The sequence below is a fragment of the Toxorhynchites rutilus genome, chromosome 2 (assembly GCF_029784135.1).
Source record: "Toxorhynchites rutilus septentrionalis strain SRP chromosome 2, ASM2978413v1, whole genome shotgun sequence".
NCBI lineage: Eukaryota > Metazoa > Arthropoda > Insecta > Diptera > Culicidae > Toxorhynchites > Toxorhynchites rutilus.
In genome coordinates, this window is record NC_073745.1 from 116,622,824 (window position 1) to 116,645,064 (window position 22,241).

At 38.4% G+C, this 22,241-nt stretch overlaps 2 protein-coding genes across 11 annotated transcripts in view; one reads left to right on the plus strand and one right to left on the minus strand.

Moving 5' to 3' along the window:
* The window catches only part of LOC129765355 (uncharacterized), a 180,440-nt gene extending 175,599 nt beyond the window's left edge, over positions 1 to 4,841 (plus strand). For all 9 annotated transcript variants that reach the window (XM_055765577.1, XM_055765581.1, XM_055765575.1 and 6 more), the window contains one exon: positions 366 to 4,841. In XM_055765577.1, the coding sequence (XP_055621552.1) occupies positions 366 to 620 (255 nt within the window). In that variant the 3' untranslated portion in view covers positions 621 to 4,841. The remainder of the gene's footprint in view (positions 1 to 365) is intronic.
* LOC129765353 (coiled-coil and C2 domain-containing protein 1-like) overlaps positions 1,081 to 22,241 on the minus strand; it is a 39,799-nt gene continuing 18,638 nt past the window's right edge. The window contains exons 3-6 of one of the 2 annotated variants that reach the window (XM_055765572.1): positions 5,741 to 6,381; positions 5,516 to 5,664; positions 4,945 to 5,035; positions 1,081 to 1,531 (exon numbers count right to left, since the gene is read on the minus strand). In XM_055765572.1, the coding sequence (XP_055621547.1) occupies positions 1,412 to 1,531; positions 4,945 to 5,035; positions 5,516 to 5,664; positions 5,741 to 6,381 (1,001 nt within the window). In that variant the 3' untranslated portion in view covers positions 1,081 to 1,411. Of the gene's footprint in view, positions 1,532 to 4,944; positions 5,114 to 5,515; positions 5,665 to 5,740; positions 6,382 to 22,241 lie in introns of both variants that reach the window. The other variant, XM_055765571.1, reaches the window with a different exon arrangement.

Genomic DNA, 22,241 nt, shown 5'->3' on the forward strand with positions numbered 1-22,241 from the left:
GTCTCCATTATCTTCAAGTGGAGAATCTGAAAATTTTTCGAACGACAAAAAAATTCAATGGGAACTTCGAGTATCAACTATCTGTAATGGAAATAAAAATGTTTCCTCAAAAAACCTACAATACTAACATAACGCCTTTTTTATGAAAAACAAGTTTTCTTCTCACCAGCTCAGTAGATTTAGTGATAACTCAAATAAGCTTGAGTAAGTATAGTATGCTTCATATATAGAGGATCATAACTCATGCTTTCGTAACCAGAATCAGTGCAGCTCAATATATTATCGAACGATTTTTCTCCTTGATAGCCACATTTCTCAGGATGCATTGATTTACGAATCTCACACATCTCTCCTATCTATTCCAGGCTGCATCGCTGACGGTGACCTGTCGACAGACGCAAAGCTGTGGCCATCTAATCAGTATTCGACCGTTCGTCCACCGGAACACCAAGTCGGAAGATCTGAACACGGTACTGCTGTATGCCTCATCCCTGCAAATGTCGGCGAAGCTGTTCCGCATGCCAATCAGCGCCCATTATTTGTGCTTTTTCACGCTTGTCTGTCTGATCGGCATCCTCACGTTTGGGATGTGTCTCACCCTTTCGATTGGCGGTGATTGATACTCGGAACCAGCTGCCAAATGTATCAGTGGAAGGAACCCCTTGCACGGTTAGAATATCAATCTGTATAATTCCTACGCATATTGTGTATTGTATTGTAATGTTTCATTTACATTGTAAGGTTAACTTTAGTCGAATACCGCTAGTGTATTCGTAGCATTTACCTGCGGAAGGCTTTATGTATTATCCGTCAAAGCAATCGGACGGAAAACGCAAAAAGCAATACACTGAACTGAATCTGGCGCAATGAAGCCCCACATAAAAATCCCGACAAACCAACAGCGAGTTCGTAGAATAATGTACTGCTTCTTTATTCAATATCGGATTAATCGTTGTTCATTCGTTTTTGAATTACTCTGTTTCGCGGGTCACAAACGACGAACAGAGAAGCCGAAAGCGGATTACAGCATTCTGAAAATTAATTAAATGCTTTCGGAATATAAGTTATAAATATAATATGTGTGTAACATTTTCATTTTATTGGCTTATTGACTCTTTTCTTTTGCATTATCACAAGACTGTCCTGCTGTCGGATATTTTAAAGAAGCAAAATGCCGATTAGAAAAGTATCTCTTCTAAACTTTTTAATCCACAGCAGCACTCAACAGTGAACAGTTTTTCAAGCGTTTCAACAATTGTCGCGATGCGTGTTCCAGTAAAACTGAAGCACCAGCTTTGCGGTGCCGTATGTTGTGTGTATAGAGTTTGATCATGCTACTAGTGTTTGTCGTTGGTTTTTAATCCGCAACGATGCTTCGTTGTCCGAATGGTGGATTGGCCGGTCCAATAACTCATGCATCGACGATCAGCCACTTTTCGTTGATTTGTTCGATCTGCTTCGCCTGGATAGGATTCCGAACACGTATCTTCACTTCCAGTTTGCCACCAACTGGTTTACGACCGTCCATCAGCTACGCGATGTGTTTTTGGTTTCGGCGGTTTGTTGCAGTACACGGGGTTGCGAGGGTTGAGAGATGAAAAAGTAGAAAACAATATCATTACAAATGGCATTTTTCGCCCCATTCACTCGGTTTCAATGCGACGAGAAATGCTGGAGAGATTGATTGATTAATGGGTTGTTCTGGTGGGAGATTTCAATTTCAATGCAATTAACACTGTTTGCTAAGCAAAAGAAAACTGTCACAAACTAGGATTCAATATTACAGTTGTGCTGGGATACTTTAGACATTTTAGTTTTTTGACGTGGGACTACGTCTAACCGGAGTATATGGGGGGTAATATGAAAACCTAAACACAGAACATGCAGGAAAAAATGAAAGATTCCGAATGCTTATAACTCGAACATTTCTTACTGGATCGGGAAGATGTTTGCATCAATTGATAGGGAATATTTCTACGCTTCTATTGCAATTAATAAAATGTTGTTTTTCATTAGATAAACAATTGAATAACTGTTAAATGTTAAGCGTTATCTAAACGCCCTAACTGCCTCGTTTTGATTGGCCCGATTTACGGATTCCCCAACACAGCCATCAAAACCAAGCAGCCTTGGGGAAATCTGCATTCCAAATACATGAAAGTATGGGGACTTTTGTTCTCACCAATATGTGTTCCCTAACACAGACTTCAAAACCAAGCAGCGTTTGAGGAATCGCATTGCAAATACATGAAAGTCGGGGGTATTTTTTTCAGACTGTAATGTGTTTCCCTAACACAGACTTCAAATCCATGGAGCGTGGGGAAATTGGCATTGCAAATATATGTAAGTCGGGTGCATTTTTGTTCCGACTGAAATATGTTCCCGTAACATAGACCTCAAATTCATGGAGCGTGGGGAAACTGGCATTGCAAATACATGCAAGGGGGTATTTTTGTTTCGATTGATATATGTTTCCCTAACACAGACTTTAAATCCAAGGAGCGTAGGGAAATTGGCATTGCAAACACATGTAAGTCGGGGGCATTTTTGATCCGGCTGAAACACATTGAATTCGGAAATTATTTCATTCAATCAAAAATTTTATCAATACAAACAAATGATTGCTAAGCCAAGGTAGTCCCACGTCAACCTTGCGGTTATATCATAGATATAACCCACCCATTTTTTTTTAAAGTTAAAACATTGAATGTGCTCATTGCAGTATTAGGCTAGATGCACGATTAGAAACCGTGTTCCCGTGCACCTCTATCAATCACATTGTCGAGCAGTATTGCAACGATCTTCTATTAACGATTTTATGAGTATGAAGCAATAAATACGGGATTTTTCGATATTTACTCAAATAAAACCGTATTTTCTAGAGATTCTAGCATAAAAGATTCTCAAATGTTGTTACACTGCAATGTTCAAGAGGTTGGAGAAACATCATTTTAATCTGCTCGAATGATATGATGCTTCGAATGAATGAACGGATGATGTTTCGAAAGAAATTCTATTTCTCATGCATTTAACCCAATTCAGTTCAAAATTATTTTAGATATATCAAGTCGATCTTCTTGAAATAAAACGATTTTAGAGATCCAATTTTCTTTCGTTTTCTTCAAGAGCAATCTTCCAGTTTTTTGGAAAATATTATTGGCAAGCCTAATGCAATGGACAGAATCAAATTAGCTAAAATGGCGTTGAAATGAGAGCTTCTAGTTTTACACAATGTTTCTACATCACAGCGAATCAGGATACATTGCAACTTAAGCTCCACCCGTATGGAACTTATTACAATGGGCTTAAGTATAAAAGATATCATAGTGCAGATCGATTGGCGCGAAATTCGCTTAATCCATCAAGAAATGACAAGGCTATCGAAATTGGACAATTTTCCTGACCTGACCGATTTTATGTTTCTCAATATGCAGCTCCATTTTGAATTTGCTCTGCGACAAAAAGTTTAAAAGTTAAACAAGCCTTTTTTGATGGTCGAGAAGATACAAATGAAGAACTTCGCTCTGAATGCTTCAGTAAATCAACAGTAGATGAAGACGTTGGAACAGGGTAGAGAATTGTATTGGAATATAGTCGAATCACTATAGGAGCAGTCGCTGAGAATGTTGGCATATCGGTTGCCAATGCAATTTTTTCGGATGCTTCGGCCACGAGACGTGTGTCAGAAAAGTTTCCCAGAACTACTCCTCATATTATCATATTAGAATATTTTAACCATTATTATCTATCTTAGATAACGCATAATATAAAAAATACATACGTGCGATTCAATCGTACACAAACACTCTACTACACCTAATGGTTTGAAAAACCGACGATTTACGTTCAACAGAATATTTCTCTTCTACCTGTCAGTGCAATATCTCTTCAATGCTTCTTTTGTGAATATTTTGAGAATGCATTCTGAGGAGGAAATTTTTGCACGTCCGTTCAACACGGTAGCAACGAGAAAAGAGACTCTGGCCAGGGAGAACACAATATTTAACTTCTTCTGCTTCCAGCTGACGGCTCGCGTCCACCGCTAAACAATCATGACTGAGTTGGTTCTCAAACAAGTGCCCATATTTATATATTTTTGTGATTTCAAAGGTTTTATTTCAAAGCTGTTTATAAGCTATTGAAACAGGGTTTCAAGCCAATAAGCAACAAACGTCACTCGTACAACTTTTATCTTTCGAACGACACCACTTTGAACTCCGAAACAATGCGGAGGCATTCTAGATGGCCTTTCTCGAGGCCTAGAATTTAATTTTGTATTCCAAATTGGCCAATTTCAAAGCTAAAGACGGATGACCTGTAAAGGTTCACTATCATTTAAAACATCATTACCAAAATGTCCGAATACATTCTGAGGGAGAGAATTCTTTTTTTTTTTGTAAACAAAATTCGGTTGTTCACAAATCGTATTGAGAATGTGATGATTTTTTATTACATAAATTTTGCAACTAATCGAGCAAGACCGGCATGTAAGCTATCAGGAACCAATGTACTAAGAACCAACAATGGACAGCAATCATTTGAAAAAGTTTAGCTTAACAAAGAAACTCGGCATTTCAGCATAACATTAGTTAAGGCAAAGGAACTTGATCAACTGAAAAAGGTCAAAACATAACTATCATTATAATCTTTTAAACGAATATAATTACTATATTCCACACTACACTCATTGTTTTAGGGGAGTTCGTGGGAAACTCAAAATCCCATACATTCATTGGCACCCTAGTGTATATGAACAAAATAGAAATCTACCCACTAGTAAAGCAATTATATTCTAAACAATAATAAATATAAAGGAGGCGTCAAAAGTATCCCCACATAATGGCATTTAAATAAATTTCTGTCTATTGCTCCTTAATTTCAAGACTACTCCCAAAATCCGAATAAAGACAATACATGCAAACATTCAAAACTACATATACGTACCGGGAACGAATCGTGAATCTCACACTGTGTCTCCAGTGGCAGCAGTTTCACCGTGACCGTGCCGATCAGAGTGTCGGACCGAAGGAACCCACTGAAACAGGAGGAAGGTAAAAATCTTGACGTTGACGGAAGGCAATGGAAACAACAGCAGCATCCAGCACCCCAACATCTGCGAACGCGCCTCGTCACACGTTTTTTTGTATTTGTGTGTGTGTTATTTCCGTTTCATTTCAGCATTTGATGAAACCGAAAAAGGAAAGATAGGGAAAAAATGAAAGCTATTTACACATCTGGAACCTTCGAGTGTGCGAGACCGAAAACGAGGGACGTTTTTCATCCAAAATCCACAACACTCAAGTGTCAACTGGGACGAGATAAACGAGAAAAAAACAAAGTGCATCTGAGGTTGAGGTGCTCGATGCGCTTGTCACTCATTCGTTCCGATCGGTGATGAATCGGGCTTTCAATGAAGCAGCGGAACGTTTTTCGATTTGATTAAATTTCAGTGTCTATCGTTGTGCTAAGATTTGCAACGCTGAGAGAATCAGGCGAAAATATCAATACAACTCACTTTTTCGAATAGATTTCGCATTTGAGCGCGAGTCTTTTGAAAATACGTTGACATGCTCGTTGATTCCGCTGTATCTCGATGCTCTGTCGATGATTGTACTCCGGGTTGTCAGTGTCTTTCACTAGATTGGTTTTCGCCTTCAATGGATCCTGGGAAGTACGAGAACAAACAGGCAATGTACATTAGAACAAAATTTACTATTGAAATCACATTCCAATAGCCAACCTGCGGATAGGGAAATTCAAATTTCACATAAGTATCCACATCCTTTGGATTGGGCACATTGTAGTTGATGCCCCTAGCGATAGTCACTTCCACTTCGTTATCCGTGAGGTCCGTGTTACATTTAACCACATTGAACTGCTTCATCTCGTAATGGAACTTTGGTATCGGCAGCTTTTTCCGGTGCGCCAATCTTACAAAGTCTAGATCCTTCTGCACGCTCAAAGCCAGATTCTCGAATCGGTTCGTCCCAGCAACATCGCCCATCGCTCGGTGATGATCCCTAGTGTTCTTGCACATAATCAACTGCTTCGAAAGTTGTTCCTCCATGCGCGTTCTCAGATCCAGATCAGAGTCCTCGGTCGTGCAATCCTCCTGAGCGACAATCGTAAATGAATCCTCCAAGGAGGACCGTTTGGAAGGCGCTATCGGAATGGTACTCATGTCTATTGGGATTCCACCGCGGGCAACCTCTAGCAGTTTGTCCAACCCCTTGCACACCCGAAGATACTCCTTAGCCTCATCCAGTTCGCCAGCTTTCTTTGCATCCAGTGCGGCCTGGCGAAATTCTTTCTGACGCTCCAGCAGCAATGCGATTTGTTTATCATTTTGAGTATGGGGTGATCTGGTTTCCTTACTGGGACCTGGAAATTAAGAAGAAGGAAATTTCATCAAAAATTGAAGTACTAAAAAAAATATTGAAATTTTGATTTTTTTTTTTCGCGATTTAGAGATTCAGTGCTACTATAATACATATTTAAATGTGTTCCTACGGCTTTACTACTTTTTTTCAGTGTTGCGCGGTACAAGAAAATATGTTTTTATATGTCCAAAGAGTCTGGCTGGGTAAGGGAGTAAAAAGTCCCCCAAACCAAATCACCAGCTGTATGGAAAATATTGTACAGGGTACTGAATAAAACATTTTGGCAGTAGTACCACATAATTGAGTCCTTATATAGTACACCAGAGGATCTATGGTGAAAAATGCACCTTTTCGTTTTATTTCACGCCATTCTCAATAGTTTTGAGAAAAAAAATATGAAAAAAAATACTGAAAGTACATCTTACTTAGGTGCGTCGATCAAACAATTTCTTCATCAGAAAATCAAACACTAAAAAAAAATTAAATTAATTTTAATTTCAATTTTGAATTTTTTTTCTGACGTAGGACTACGTCTAACCGGAAGATATAGGGGGTGAAATGAAAATCTAGGCACTGAACAAGGAGGAAAAAATGCAAGATTTGGAACGCTTATAACTCGAGCATTTCTCAATAGATCGCAAAGGTTTTTGCATCAATTGATAGGAAATACATCTATACATCATCTATCATAACGAATAACATTTCATTTTTCTTGAGACGAATAATTGAATAATTGTGAAATATCAAGCATTGTCGAAATGCACTATGTGCCTATTTTTGATTGGTCCATTTTGTGCTCCTCAAATCGTACCGATCAAAACGGGCAACCAGAGCAGCAGCGAAATACAATGAAGCACGATTGGAAAGGAAAAAGAAAAAAATGAATGAAACATTGGCCACAGTCTCACACATGCGTAATTCTCGAGCCAGCCAGTCAGCTTAAAAATCCCCGCTCCGCTGCTGTAACGATCATTCTCATCCAAACCGTACACCACATCGTTTCGCATCACATCACATCAACAAACTAACACAAGCAGCCATGTCCAGACATGGCAAAGGAGCAAAGGAGGATCGCGACGATAAGAAAACCCGCATTCAGAACAGACCACATTCGGTTCGGTGGACATCAAGACAACAACAGCAGTTGCAGCGAGTGGCGAGTGGCAAACGCAATCACGAAACGGCAGCAGGTAGCAGAAGAAAAAAGTTTGTTCTTTATACAAACTGCTTTGGTGGCAAATCCAGAACAAGGCGGCATCGAGGGCGTTCGAAATGGTTTTTTCAAAACCACGAATACTAAGTTTTCTAAATTGAAACCATTCCATAAAACACGGCGCTTTTCAGGGCCATCAAACCTTCCAAAAAAGAGTTTACGAAATACAGTTCAATGCTTTCTAAAACAATATCCCAAATAATAATAAAACACAAATTGTTTTTTTTTTCATAATTTATTTTCCAGGATATGATGAGTATGAGAATTTGGCATTTGTTCTGAGCTTATTGATGGTTGGGGACTTTCCCGATTATTCAATTTTCACCAATTCTTAAATTGCTTCCAGATTGAAAGTACAGTAATTTACATTTAGTCCGACATCTAGCTAAATGGACGGACATGTAATGCGACATATTTATTTGGACATTTTTGTAAACATAGAGTGCGGCGTCCAAATTATGCCCCCTCATTGAAAGTCGACACTGTACCACTGTCATCGCAAATGTTCAATTGCAGGTTAAAATCGCCTCCAATCTGACACTGAGTGATGCTTCGGCACGTCGCATTAAATGTTATTTACTGTACAACATGTCACAAGCTGGATGGGAAGAAATTTTCCAACTGTGAAAGCTGTGGCGAGTGGCAAACGCAATCGCTGAACAGGAAGGTTTAGCCGAACAAGATGGGGATATCGAGCGATAACAAAACAATAAACTCTTTAGATTAAGGATAGTTTTGTGATCCTGAAAAGGACCCTTTTTAGCGTGCATATGAATCCCACGAGCGAAAAAATCGTAATGAGTGTATTTTTTTGCCATCGCTACCTTTTAACGCTCATTCGTTCGTCTTGTTGGACTCGCCCCTTTGGCTGAGTCTGCCGATTTGTCTCTATGCTGTGAGCGCGTACCGCTAAAGTACAAAATGCGCAGACCCGCTGGAAAATATATCATTCTCTTTCAAACCGTAAATCAGTAAATCAGTTGTTTGGCATCGTTTCACATCGCATCGCATCACATCAACAAAGCAACACAAGCAGCATCGTGGACGTGTGGACGTGACAAATGAGGACAAGTTAAGGGAAAGGCAAAGTCCCACTCGAACCGTGCAGGTCTGCAGTTCCCTGTTGGTCGCATTCACTGATTGCTCCGCAAGGGTAACTAGGCCGAACGGATTGGTGCCGGAGCCCCAGTATACCTAACAGCGGTTATAGAGTTTCGGCCGCCGGAGTGCTCCAGTTGGCTTGCAAAGCTGCTCACGACAATAAGAAAACCCGCCTACAGAACAGAGCACATTCGGTTCGGTGGCAACAACTAGTTTCAGCGAGTAGCAAACGCAATCGCAAAACGGCAGCAAGTAGAAGAAGGAAAAAGTTTGTTTATACAGACTGCTTTGGTGGCAAAACCAGCCACCGTAAAGCACGGCGCTTTTCAGGGCCATTAAACCTTTTAAAGAAGAGTTATTAAAAGTTATTCACAATACCAATGCATTCTAAAGTGACATAATATGACATATAATATGAACTATATATTTATTTTGTTTATGCTTGTTTTTGAACTTATTGGAGGTTGGGGTCTCTTGAATTGATTATTCAGTTTTCCCAAACCCATGCATGGTTCCCGAATTGAAAGTGGCTTCAAATTACAACACATTGTATGCAGGATGGCATTAACGAATTTTCTCGGTAGCAAGAACTGCTTTTGGTTGATAACTGATGTTGAAAATTGACTGACGTTACATCTGCATTGCATAGAGAAATAAATAAGGAACAACACGATGAGCTATGTATTTCCTGCTGCTCTGTTCTTATTTTAAAGGACTTTATTCCGAAGGTCATCCGTCCCTGTAACCAACAGTAAGGTTTTTCAGAACGCTTATAGCTCATCTATTTCTCGACAGATCGTAAAGTTCGTCTCCAAAACCTCGGCTCTTTTTCATTTTTATTTACTTTGTTTGAGGAGACTACAAATCTTACAATTCCACAGTTTAAGGTACGGTAATGTGCTCAATAGTGAAATATATGATACTGAATGAGCTGAGGACCATTATACATTCCTTATCATAGCCATCATTTTGATTTTACGATATGTGTATACGCCAAAAGATGCCCGGCGTTGAACATCCAATAAGTAAAAAGCCTTCAGAAAAATATCAAGAAGCAACTATAAGATAGTGATAAAAAATTGAGAAAGTTTGTAAAAAAAACACAAAAACACAACACCAAAGGTTCTTTTCAGAACCCCCAACATGTTCATGAAGAGTAAACAGTAAACTAATCCGTTTTTCAGTTAGATAGGTTGGTATTCACGTAAGAGAAGAAAATAATACAATATATTTAGCAAAAGCTGTCCCCTTTGTATAGTCCTACGTCACTCCGGTTATGTCCCCGACATTACCCACCCGTCTTTTTTTATTTTGAGATTTAATACTACTCTAGTTTGTATTCTTCCTACGTCTATTTTAGGTATATGAGATTTTTTTAAAAAGTTTTACAGGATTTCTCGCGGTACAAAAAAAAATATATTTTCAGGCATTTCGAAATTTTGAAAAAAAAAATAACTTGGAGACCCAATTTTACTCTAATTTTCATTTAAATACATTCGTATGTGTTTTTTTTGCACATGTAGTGTAATTTTTTCTTGAATTTTCAAAAGGATTGCGCGAATTTATTTTGAATTTAGAGACCCATTACTGCTCTAATGTTTTTAAATTTCGTTTTTCATATGCCTAAATTTTGTCCGTATATTTAGAGCATTGCGCTGTAAAAAGATTTTTCTTTATCGTATCTTAAAATATATGATTATTTTTACATTGGATTTAGATGGTTTACCAAATTCACAGGAGTCAGCAGTACGATAGAGCTCTGTGAGAAAAAAAATAAAGTCCTTGTGGAAAGATCATTCGGATTAATGAGAAGAACACTTTAAAAAATCCGAATTATTTTTTTAATTTTAATCCTACAATTGAAAACCACGAATACAATAAAATAATCGATTTCAAGAAAATAAAAAATGAAAAAAAAATATTTTTGTGTCTCGCAATGCTCTTACAAAATCAGGATAGAAAATTACGCAACATGCAGAAAAAAAGACACATACGAACGCATTTAAATAAAAATTAGAGCAGAAGTGGATCTCAAAGTCATATTTTTTTTTTAAAATCCAAATGCCAGAAAAAATATAAAAAAATTTTGTACTGCGTATTAATTTTTTTTTTATTATTAGATGTTTTGATGAAAAAATTGTTTGAACATATTTATCGATACACCTTAGTAAGATGTACTTTCAGTATTTTTTTCATATTTTTGTCTCAAAGCTATTGAGAATGGAGTGAAAAAAACGAAATGGTGAATTTTTCACCATACATCCTGTGGTGAACCATGAAAGGACTAAAATATATGGTATTACTGCCAAAATGTTTTATTTAGTACCCTATACAATATTTTCCATTCGACTGGTGATTTGGTTTGGGGGATTTTTTCCCCCCTACCCAGCCAGACCCTTTGGAAATATAAAAAAAAAATTTTTTTGAGCCACGCAACACTAAACAAATCTGAAAAAAATCGCACATATCACACAAGCCGTACGATATAAAAATGAATTAGAGTAGTACTGAATCTCTAAATCCCAAAAAAAATTAAAACTTCTTTTTTTGTACTTCAATTTTCGATGAAATTTTTTTTTGGATAATTTTTTTTTGATACACCGTAAGATGCACATTCAATATTTTCTTGAAGCTTTTGAGGATGGCGTGAAATAAACGAAAAAGTAAAAAAAATGTTATTTAATTTCCTATACAATATTTGCCATACAGCTGGTGATTTGGTTTGGCGGCACTTTTTTCTCCCGGTCAAGACCTTTAATAATGAAACTCTTTAGTACATAGCACGAGGACCGCAATGTAATAGCAATAAATGCCTTCACTGAATAAGGTGTTCAAATGTTTCGCGAAACAATAAAACTATGTGAACAGATTGTCACATTTAATTGAGGCATTAACATGTAATATTAATGGCTCGCTGTCTAGAGCTCCAAAGAACAAGCAAATTAGCAACAGAAAATCGGAACCGAATATATCATGTGGTAGCGGCGGAGGCGAAAAACAAAAGCATCGAAACAAATTTTAACTTTCAGTTTTCAAACGAAGTTTTCAACATCGCTCTCAACGCTGAAAATACCTTCTTCAGATCGCTTGAAATGCCCTGCATATTCTTCTTCTCGGATGGATCTAACGTTCCCTATGGAATTTTCACCGTCTAACCGGAAGATATAAGGGGGTAAAATAAAAATCTAGACACTGAACAAGTAGGGAAAAATGAAAGATTTCGAACGCTTATAACTCGAGCATTTCTTAATAGATCGCAAAGATGTTTACATCAAATGATAGGACATATTTTTACGCATCTATCACAATGAACAACATTTTATTTTTCTTGAGAAAAATAATTGAATAATTGTGTAATGTCAAGCATTATCCAAACGCGCTATGTTTGGTCCAATTTTTGTTCCTCAAATTGTTCCGTCTAAAAGGAGCAACTAGAGCAACAACGAAATACAATTTGAATACTTCAATACCACTGCGAAAACAATCGTAGCAAGCCACCGCGCATATCGTTCTTCCTAAGGATGGGTTTAGACTAGGGATATATTCATGTGAAGAAATATGATGAGATTTATTGAAATCGCATCAACCGTTGACACTAGCGCGAACTTATATAATGAATATATTGATATTTTCGGTGAATTTATTCACCTCAAGTAGAACTACATCCAACTTTTGGGATTTCTCACCAGTGAGAAATTCACCAGCGTTTACATATGCCTGAATTTATTCTATTCAAAGTGGTTATATATACCTCGGAGAAATGTATCATATATATTCTCACCGTTTACATCTATTTTCTCGTGAATAAATCCATCTATAGCTATAGATCTCCCTAATGTAAACCCGCCATGAGCAATGAGAAAAAAGGAGAAGCGGAAAATTATATCGTTAGCCACACCTCATGTATCGTATCGCACCAACAACACAACACACGCATCAACGGAGGTGGCAAAGAAGAGAAAGTTAAGGGAAAGGCAAAATCCCGATCAAACCGTGCTAGTCTGCAGTTTCCCGTAGAATGTATTCGCCGATTACTCCGCAATGGTAACTTTGCTGAGCGCGTTGCTGCCGGTGCACCAGTCTACCTAGCCGCGGTTATAGAGGCTCGGCCGCCGAAGTGCTAGAGTTGGCTGACAAAGCTGCCTGTGACAACAAGAAACCCACATCTTTGCGCGTCATTTGCGACTGCGTATTGGTGGTCGAACAGAGAAGTTTACGCATTACGTTTGTTTACTTTGAAGGAGTTTACAAAACAGTTTTCCACTTTATACTATTGAACAACCTTTATGAAGGCTAACCTTTTCTAATTTTCAGATCAGTCATACATAATTTCGTGCTGCCGCTGCGGTAAAAAGTGTCTCCCACCCGACACTCTCATTTCACTGGCATCTCCCGAATACCGGCAAAATTCGCATTTCTGTGGGGTTCTCAAACGGTTCGTGAAATGCTTTTATCATATTAATTCCTAGCCAGTGTGTTTTCTAGTAATCCCACGAGAAATTCAAACCGTTCTGCCGGGCTGCCAGGGGTGTGACCAGACAACAATATGGCATCTGCTCGATAATGAAATATGTGATAGGGAATGAGCTGATGACCACGCTGAGCATTTCCAATCACAGACTTAATTGCGATGACATAATATTTGCATACGTTGAATCATCATCAGATGCGAGCTGCGGGTACTCTTGTACTTGCACACGAATTCAGCAACACTAACGCGAACGCAAAAGCCATTCAGCAATACCGTCGACAAAACCTAAGTAACGATCCAGCAACAACAACACCAAAGGTTCGTTTCCGAAACAACCAAAATTAACATAACAATATATTTTAATTGACAGCCCTTTGTGTAGTCTTACGCCTTTTCGGTTATGTCATCGATGGTTCCCGGAATAAATCGCCACAGAAAACGACTGCAACAGAAACCACCGCTTATAAAATGTGTAGTAGGCTATAAATATTGTGGCGCGGTATTGTATTTCAAAACAAGAATTAACCGGGCAAACGTATCGCCCCAGGCAAACGTAACGCCCCGGGCAGACGTATACCGTCCGACGCTCGCTAGAGCTCGGTCGGACATTGCTAAAGGATCGTATCCTATGTTTCAAACTAACCGGGCAATCAGTGGATCCCAGGTTTGCGTGCGAGACACCGCCGCTTCCGACGGCGGGTCGGCGGTGGACTCGGATTGCGTCATCTTGGCGGCATGGGCCGCCTCGATTCCTTATCCTCGCCAAATGGGGACTTCGTCCCCATTACATTGTCCTCAGAATAAATTTCGAAAAACGAGAACAAGAGAATAAATTTATAATAGAAATGTGAGGCACATGATGTTTTTCCCGCGCCAAATATTTCTAGCCTACTACACTTTTTCTAAGCGGTTGTTTCTGTTGCAGTTGTTTACTGTGGCGATTTATTCCGGTCACCGTCATCGATATTACCCACCAGTTTTGACGTAGGACTACGTCTTTCATTTCTATACCGGGGTGTAAAATCAAAGTTTCGAAAACGAAAGCGTTACGCCGGAGACCGAGATTTTGAGTGTTAATAGCTCCTAAACAACTGAACGAAATGGTATGATAAACACTTCATTCGAAAGATTAAATGTCTACGCGTTCTATACTTGTTACTTTCTGATCCAAAAACTTGTTTCAATAGTCTTAAATTTGCTTTCAAAATAGGCTATTGAAATCACCAATCGGTATATAAGCGAGCGCCGCTCGGAAATCCACTCAGTTCTAATTGAACAGCGATCGGAGCATGTTGTCGATGTTGTGGTGAAGCTCTTCATTTATCATGAAAGCGCGGATGAACGGTGTCACCAAGAGCCTGTTTGTGCACCTTAGGCCAGAAGGGAATCCATCAGGAGGAGAGTGATGCTACAAACGGTTCCCCGGGAAGATCTCGAAGCAGCCGCTACACACACACACACATACACGCACGGAATTCTTTCCGTTTGGATCGAGAAAGATCCGGAAAATAATCTGCCAGTTCCTCTAGGAATTTAAAAATACATTCATGTGAAGGAGTTTATTTGAATGTTTTCTATCCATTTAACACTGTGACCAAATACATTAGGTTTTGTGATTTTTCAATCAATCGCAATCAACAGGATAGCTTCTGAAGATTATTCTTCCCCATCAGTAGGATATTTCCGTATCCAATATTGGATACATAAAACCTTGTGCCTCCAACGTAACGCTCTCGTTTTCGAAGTTCTCCAAATATTCATTCATTCAGAATGAATTCAGATTCAACTTCATACAAATGATCTCTAAATCAACGATAGTCCTACGTCACCCTTGCGGTTATACCATAGATATAACCCACTTCCTGTTTTTTTATTAGAAGTACCGAGTTGGGATACCTTTAGCCAAAATAACACGCCTTGAATGTAAAGGGTGTGTCACATCAAATTGCATCACGGAAAAAACGCTGTAGAAATTCGCCCAGTAGACCGATCCTTTTGAAAATTTTAGACAGTAAAATAAAAACTATTAAACAACTTTTGGCATTTTCTTTTTATTCATAGTGGAGGCGATCTGGCGTAGTGGTAACATCCATACCTCTCACGCTCAAGATCACGAGTTCAATTCTCACTCCCGATATTCTTCCAAAAAAGGAAGAAAAAGTGACGAACCAGCCAAAAGTGTTGAAAATCACTATAATACAGAAAAAAAAAAATTATTCATACTTCGAGCCCAAGCCCGTATGCTCGCACCTTCCTCTTTACCCCGTCCATAAGGTTCTGTACAACGTCAGGTTGTAGTTTTTTTTAACAGAAATCCATTTTCTCTTGAAGTCCGCCTCCGATTTGACAACTTTTGGGTTCTTCCGGAGGGCCTGCTTTATGAATATTTCTCTATTGGGCGAAGCTCCGGCGCGTTGGGCGGGTTCATTTCCTTTGGCACGAAGGTGACCCGTTGGCTTCGTACCACTCCAACACGTCCTTTGAATAGTGGCACGAAGCGAGATCCGGCCAGAAGATGGTCGGGCCCTCGTGCTTCTTCAATAGTGGTAGTAAGCGCTTCTGTAGGCACTCCTTAAGGTAAACCTGCCCGTTTACCGTGCCGGTTATCACGAAGGGGGCTGTGGACACCCAGTAGTTTCTTTCGGTTATATGAAAAGACTTTCACGTACGCGTTCGTACTGAGTCCGCCCAACAGGGTCAGACTCCCTTTTATTCAATTCGTTTATTTCTTACAACTAGCTACAACCTAAATTCTATTATTATGCGTGGTCAGGCGAATTGTAGTAAAACACATAACACATGTGTCCGAAAAGATGTCAACCGGAATCGAAAGCATAAATAGGAAACGTTTGCGCATTTGCGCAAGCATGTGTTTGTCATTAAATTCACGCTAGCGAAGCTAGCGAAGAAGTGCAAAAGTAAACAAAGGAAGTTAATGGTCAGCGCGTCATATTATGCAATAAATAACCATCGGAACCTTGGCCTGAATTTACGACATGGTTCGCATGTTTATTTTGGTTGCACAGCGTGACGCACTTGCTAGAATTTTGTTGCCATAAGGGCATGTGTATCGGGTTGTAGGTGGTCCAGTGATCCTGTTACACCTTCCCTCTTTTTGAGAATGATGTAATCTAATGGAATCATTCGTGTTCAGTAAATTTCGCCTAGAATTCGTCTGACCTTACAATTATTCTGGTTTTTGTATGTATAAACATGTTTGTTTAATATTTGGAATATGTACATTTTTTTTTGTATTCGAGTTAATTAACTAACTAATTACTAACTTGGTAAACTGTTGTAGTATACAATACAACATAGGTATTTGAATAGGTAATATTATAAACTCGTGATCGTCTGGGAATTTAATTTAGTTATGCATTCCCTTCCCCCTAATGGAGATGGGTTGCTCATTAGTTGCATTTTATTATGCGATTTTTATGTATAGTCTGTTTGTTTTTAGTTTTAATGTCTACAATTGTGACATTGGGATGCTCAATTGATATTATTTGGAATGGTCCAAGGTATATTTTATCTAGTTTTCTTCTGTTCTCATTCGTTAACAGGACTGAATCTCCTATTTTTATTTGTATTGGTTTGGCAAGTTCACTTTGTTTATCTGTACGCTTCTTTTTTTATTTTATCAATTAACTCTTTAGTAGTCTTTGCTGTAACTTTTAGTTTGAACTGTAGCTCTTTGTGGTAGTCTTCGAGATTGTATATTGGTTCTATATGTGTAGGATTTTGGATATTGAAGGGTAGTATGGCGTTTCTGCCAAAAACGAGTTCGAAAGGTGTGTAGGAAAAGTCTGTGTGAGGAGTCGTGTTGTAACAGAATGTGTAGTAAGGCAGCCAGTCATCCCAATCACTTTGTGTAGGGTTGACAAATTGTCTTACGTATTCATTCAGACAACGGTGATTCCTTTCTAGTCCTCCTATGGATTGGGGGTGATAGGGTGTCGAAAAATTTTGTTTTATCTGTAATAGTCTAGATATGTTCTCGAATAATTCATTCTTGTATTCGGTTCCTTGATCTGTTTGGATAACAGAAGGAGTGCCGTAAACAAGGATGCAGTTTTCGACGAAAGCTCTTGCTATTGTAGATGCTTGTTTGTCGGAGGTTGGTTTTATTATTACATATTTGGAAAGGTTACATTGGATAGTTAGGGCGTATCTGTTTCCGGAATTTGATTTATTGAAGGGGCCAATCGTGTCCATGGATATATGGTCGAAGGGTTTTTGAGGGGTTTTGGTTTGTATATAATTTTCGTTAGATGTCGTTAAGTATTTGTTCTGTTTGCACTGTATGCAATTTCTGACGTAATCATAAATTTCTTGTTTCATTTTTGTCCACGAATAGAGTCTACTGAGTTTTTTGTATAGTCGGCTGGCACCAACGTGTCCGCCTATTGGTGTGTTGTGAAAATTTTTTAGGATACTTAGTTTTTCTTCACTGCTTTCTATCACACGCTTGGGTGTGTAGAGCACTATTTGCAAGTCTTTTAGTGAGTCGTTACAAGTCTTCTTGAAGAGTTGAACGCTGCATAATTGGAATATTGCGCTCGATAACGCTAGAGCTATCACGCTTATTTTCAGTTTCTTGGTCATATTTTCAATTTTTTGTAATAAGTTTCCTAGGGATTTTTCGTCATTGCTTGCAATTTCAGTATATGTCGACATTTTTTCTCTATATCCTGTTTTGTTTGTTATTGCGCATTTTATTATTTCAGTTTCATTTTCACAAGTGATTTCATTACTTTCAAATGCGCGTCCGCATTGAAGTTTGGGTAGACTCTCCCATTCTCTAGATTCGACTGCCTCGTACACTTTAAGTTGATCAGACTCGGTGTTGTCGAGTGCAGTGAAATTCGCTTTTTCGGGGTTATTTACAATTCTTTGTGTTTTCCTAGTCATGGCTCTAGTTTGCATGGCCATCACTGTTTTCAGTGTTTCAGAGTCAATTTTTATTCTTGATAGGGCATCAGCCGTTACATTTAGTTTTCCTTGTAAGTATTCTACGTCGAAATTAAATTCCTCTAGATCCAGCCTCATTCTAGTGAGTTTTGATGAGGGGTCTTTCATAGAAAATAGGTAAACTAAAGGTCTATGATCTGTCTTCACAGTGAATTTTCTACCATAAAGATAGGGTCTAAAATACGTTATTGCCCAGTGAATTGCAGTCAATTCCTGTTCAATCGTTGATTTATTTGCCTCACCTTTCGTGAAGGCTTTGCTCGCATAGGCTATTGGAAGTTCTATTCCGTCTTGTTCTTGGGTTAATACTGCGCCACATGCCACTTGCGAGGCGTCAGTTATTAGTTTGAATTCTCGTGTAAAATCAGGAAATTGAAGTAACGTTGGTGAAATGAGTTCATTCTTTAATTTATTAAATGCTATTTGACATTCGGGGGTCCAGTCAAATTTTACGTTTTTTCTTAGCAGTTTGTTCAATGGGTGTGCTATTTCTGCGAAATTCGGTATAAACCTTCGATAATAATTACAGAAGGCTACAAAACGCCTGACTTCATCGGGAGTCGAAGGTGTGGGGTAATTTAATATTGCTGAAAATTTTGTTTGGTCGGGCTGTATGCCGACAGCTGAAATATTGTGTCCTAGGTATGTCACGTCGGGTCTAAAAAATAAGCACTTTTGGGGATTTAATTTTAGGTTATACTTTTGTAGTTGTTGAAATACATTTTCTAAATTGTTGAGGTGATGAGTTACAGAACATCCAACAACGATTATGTCGTCAATATAAAGAAATGCACATTGGGGAGGTAGTCCGCTGAGAGCTATGGACATCATTCTCTGGAAACTGTTTGGGGATATATTAAGGCCGAAAGGTAACCTAGTGAATTCGTAGTGGCCGTTAGACGTTGAAAATGCTGTGTATTTTTTTGATTTGTCGTCAAGTTCTATTTGGTGAAAACCTGACATTAAATCTAATGTGGAAAAGTATTTTGCTCTACCTAAATTATCAAGGATTTCGTCTATTCTTGGAAGTGGAAATTTATCTGGTGTAATTTTTTTGTTTAGTTGGCGGAAATCAACCACCAATCGCCATTTCTTATCTTGGTTGTTAGATTTTTTGGGAACCAGTAATATTGGTGAGTTATATGGTGAGATGGAATGTTGAATTATTTTATTATCGAGCATGTGATTAATTTGTTTATTTATTTCTGTTGTTTGGGCTTCAGGTGTTCTGTAATTTTTTATATATACTGGAGTTTTGTCTTCTAAACATATTTTTTGCTTGTAGAAATTGTTTGTTGTTAATGTATCTTTTTCCAAAGCGAAAATGTCGTTATAAGTTGTACAAAGTTTGATAAGTTTAGTTTTCGCATTGTCTGGTGTGTTTTCCAGTTTTAATTCTTTGAGTAGTTGGGTAATTCTATTCGGAGAATCCTGATTTATTGTTGTGTTAAGTTGATTAATGGAGTATTCGCTTAAAGGTATTGCTAGTGGTTTGAAATCTGTTGGTATTGTTGTTTCACTTGTATTAGTGTTTATGAGATTAATATATGATGAATTTTTAGAGATTATTGAGTTTGCGCAGAATAGGCCTGGTTTAATTTCTTGTGCTATTATGACGGTATCCTCTTCTATGTTCGGTAAGAAAAATTGTTTTATTAACTGACATCTTGGTGGGATAACGTAATTATTATCCCAGTTATCTTGAATTGGTATCTCTATCTGCGTATTATCATAAAAGAATGTCATTAGCCATGTTTTCAGACATAGGTTACATTCAAATTTGGTTAGAAAGTCTCTACCTAAGATGCCATCAGCTTTTATTGGAAATTTATTGCTGACGATTTGGAATTGATGTGGAATTTCTATGTCATTGAATATAATGTTTGTGCATGTGCTTGCAATTGTTTCTATTTTTCCTTCTGTAACTCCGTTAATAATGCATTTATTGTTGGTGTCTATTATTTGCTTTCCGTTAATTGGGTCTTCTTTGATTATAGAGATGTCCGCACCTGTGTCGATTATTAATGTGCATGGTCTTTTAGTCATTTGCATTTTTAGGGTGACGAACATTGAACAAGTTACGTCACATTTGTAAATGTTTAACATCGGTTTCCTAACTGTTGGTTTCCCTCCAATGACATAACCGGCTCGGACTGGAGGTCGTCCGTCGGAATTTCTTCGTTTCCCGTCAATCGGATGTATTGTACCGGACGGTTAAAATTAGCATTGTGTTGGTTGTTGTGATATCGCTGCGTGTTATTATTTGTAAATTGACCTCGAACTTGGTTCTGTCGGCCCTGGTTGTTATTATTTCTTTGAGGAAAAGTTGAGTTGTTGAAAAATTGTGCGTTTCTGCGTTGTTGATTATTAAAGCTGTGTTGTTTTCTACCTCTGTTGGTAGAATTAAATGGATAACGCTGATAATTGCCCCTGTTAGCAGGGTGGTTGAAATTGTTATTGTATCGATTTGTGTTTCTGTTAATTTGCGAATAGGAGAGAATGTTAACGTTCGAACTTGTGGAATTTTCTTCCAGTGCTTTTGTTGTTGCATCTGAAAATGAGTTGAAACTACCCGCTCTGATGATTAGAGAGGTTTTTTCGTTTTTCAGTCCGTTAGCTAGGCTTTTTATTCCTTCCTTTGTTGCCAATGATTTAGCAACCTGTGTTGGAACTTCAATTCCGATGTACGCATTTTCTAATTTGTTGACCAGTATTTCGAGATCTTGGCAAAAATTTTCTATATTACCATTTTGTCTCAGACCGGTCATTTTTGCTATTATTTGAGCGGGGGGTGTGGATTTAATTGTCGATTTAAGGGTTTGAATGATTTCTTCCAAAGAAGATGGTGTGTCGGGGAAGGCATTTCTAGCTCTTCCTTCGAGTTTTGTTAAAATAACTGTTATGATAGTCGTTTTATTGTCATTTGTTTCTAGTGTTTTTACTAGGTTCAGTGCGTCCAAAAATGATTTTAGTTTGTCGATTGTTCCGTCAAATTGAGGGACTATGGAGGAAGTGAGTTTAATAGTTTCTGGAAGGTTTGCCATTTTTGATTTTATTTTGTTCAATCCTACTGTAAATAAAACCGCTAGTCCAATCTCTTTTAGGCTACGTCTTTTATACTGTTTATTACTAGTTATAGTTTCTCTAATATTTTGGATAGCTTCTTTAGCTGTTGATATGTAGTGGGTGCAGTCCGATCCCTTAATAGTATTTATATTTAGTTTTAAAATTCGTTTTACTTCGGCATATAATTGCTCTGCTTCTTGTAGTTTAGCCCTCAATGTAGTTTTTCTAAGATTTTTTACTATTTCTTGTTGGATCGTCTTGTTGATTGTTTGTAGTTTTTGGACGTTTTTATGTAACTTAGCTGTAGTTTGATCCATCTGGTTTTATACTAGGTCGGACGCCGCTTGCATTTTACGTGCCGCCTCCACAGCTTGAGCTGTTACCCATGTTTTGTAGGCTTTAAAAAGTTTCATGAGCGTTGTTATGATAATTACGCCTAAAAGAATACAAAGGATTGTTCCTTGGTATTCGTGCATTTGACCATGATTTTCTAAGTGGTTCAATATTTGGACCTGAGGGTCTCCTGTATTTGCTACAGTTTTAGAGCTAAAAAGACCCATGCTGGTCTCAAAACACATTGGGCAACAACTATCTATGTATTTATTTCGGAGTCAGAGTAACGTTTCAGCCGTTTAGTTAGGACGCTCAATTGCTGTACCAGTGTGTCGAGTTTTTCCGTCAGCTGGTGAGCTCCCAGCTGGCGAAGTTCAGTAGGCCGCACGATCACAGCAACTTGGCGACATAATTTCGCCGATCTGCTGCCTCTTTTGTACGCCATCAGTCTTCCAATTGCGGCGCGCTTGTTTAGGATCCGTTGCTCCAATCTCCTTCGCCATGGAGGCTCACGCCTTTCACGGAGATGTTGGAGCAGTCCGCCTCTTGGCCTAATACGGTATCCTAAACTTTTGGCGGTCGCCACAGCAGCACAGTAAACTTTCAGTTGCAGCTCCTCCATGTTCTCAGCATCAACCAAGTGCAGCGGAAGAACGTGCTCGTTCATGAGCTTTACTGCACTTGTCAGCCTGCGGGAATGCTGCAA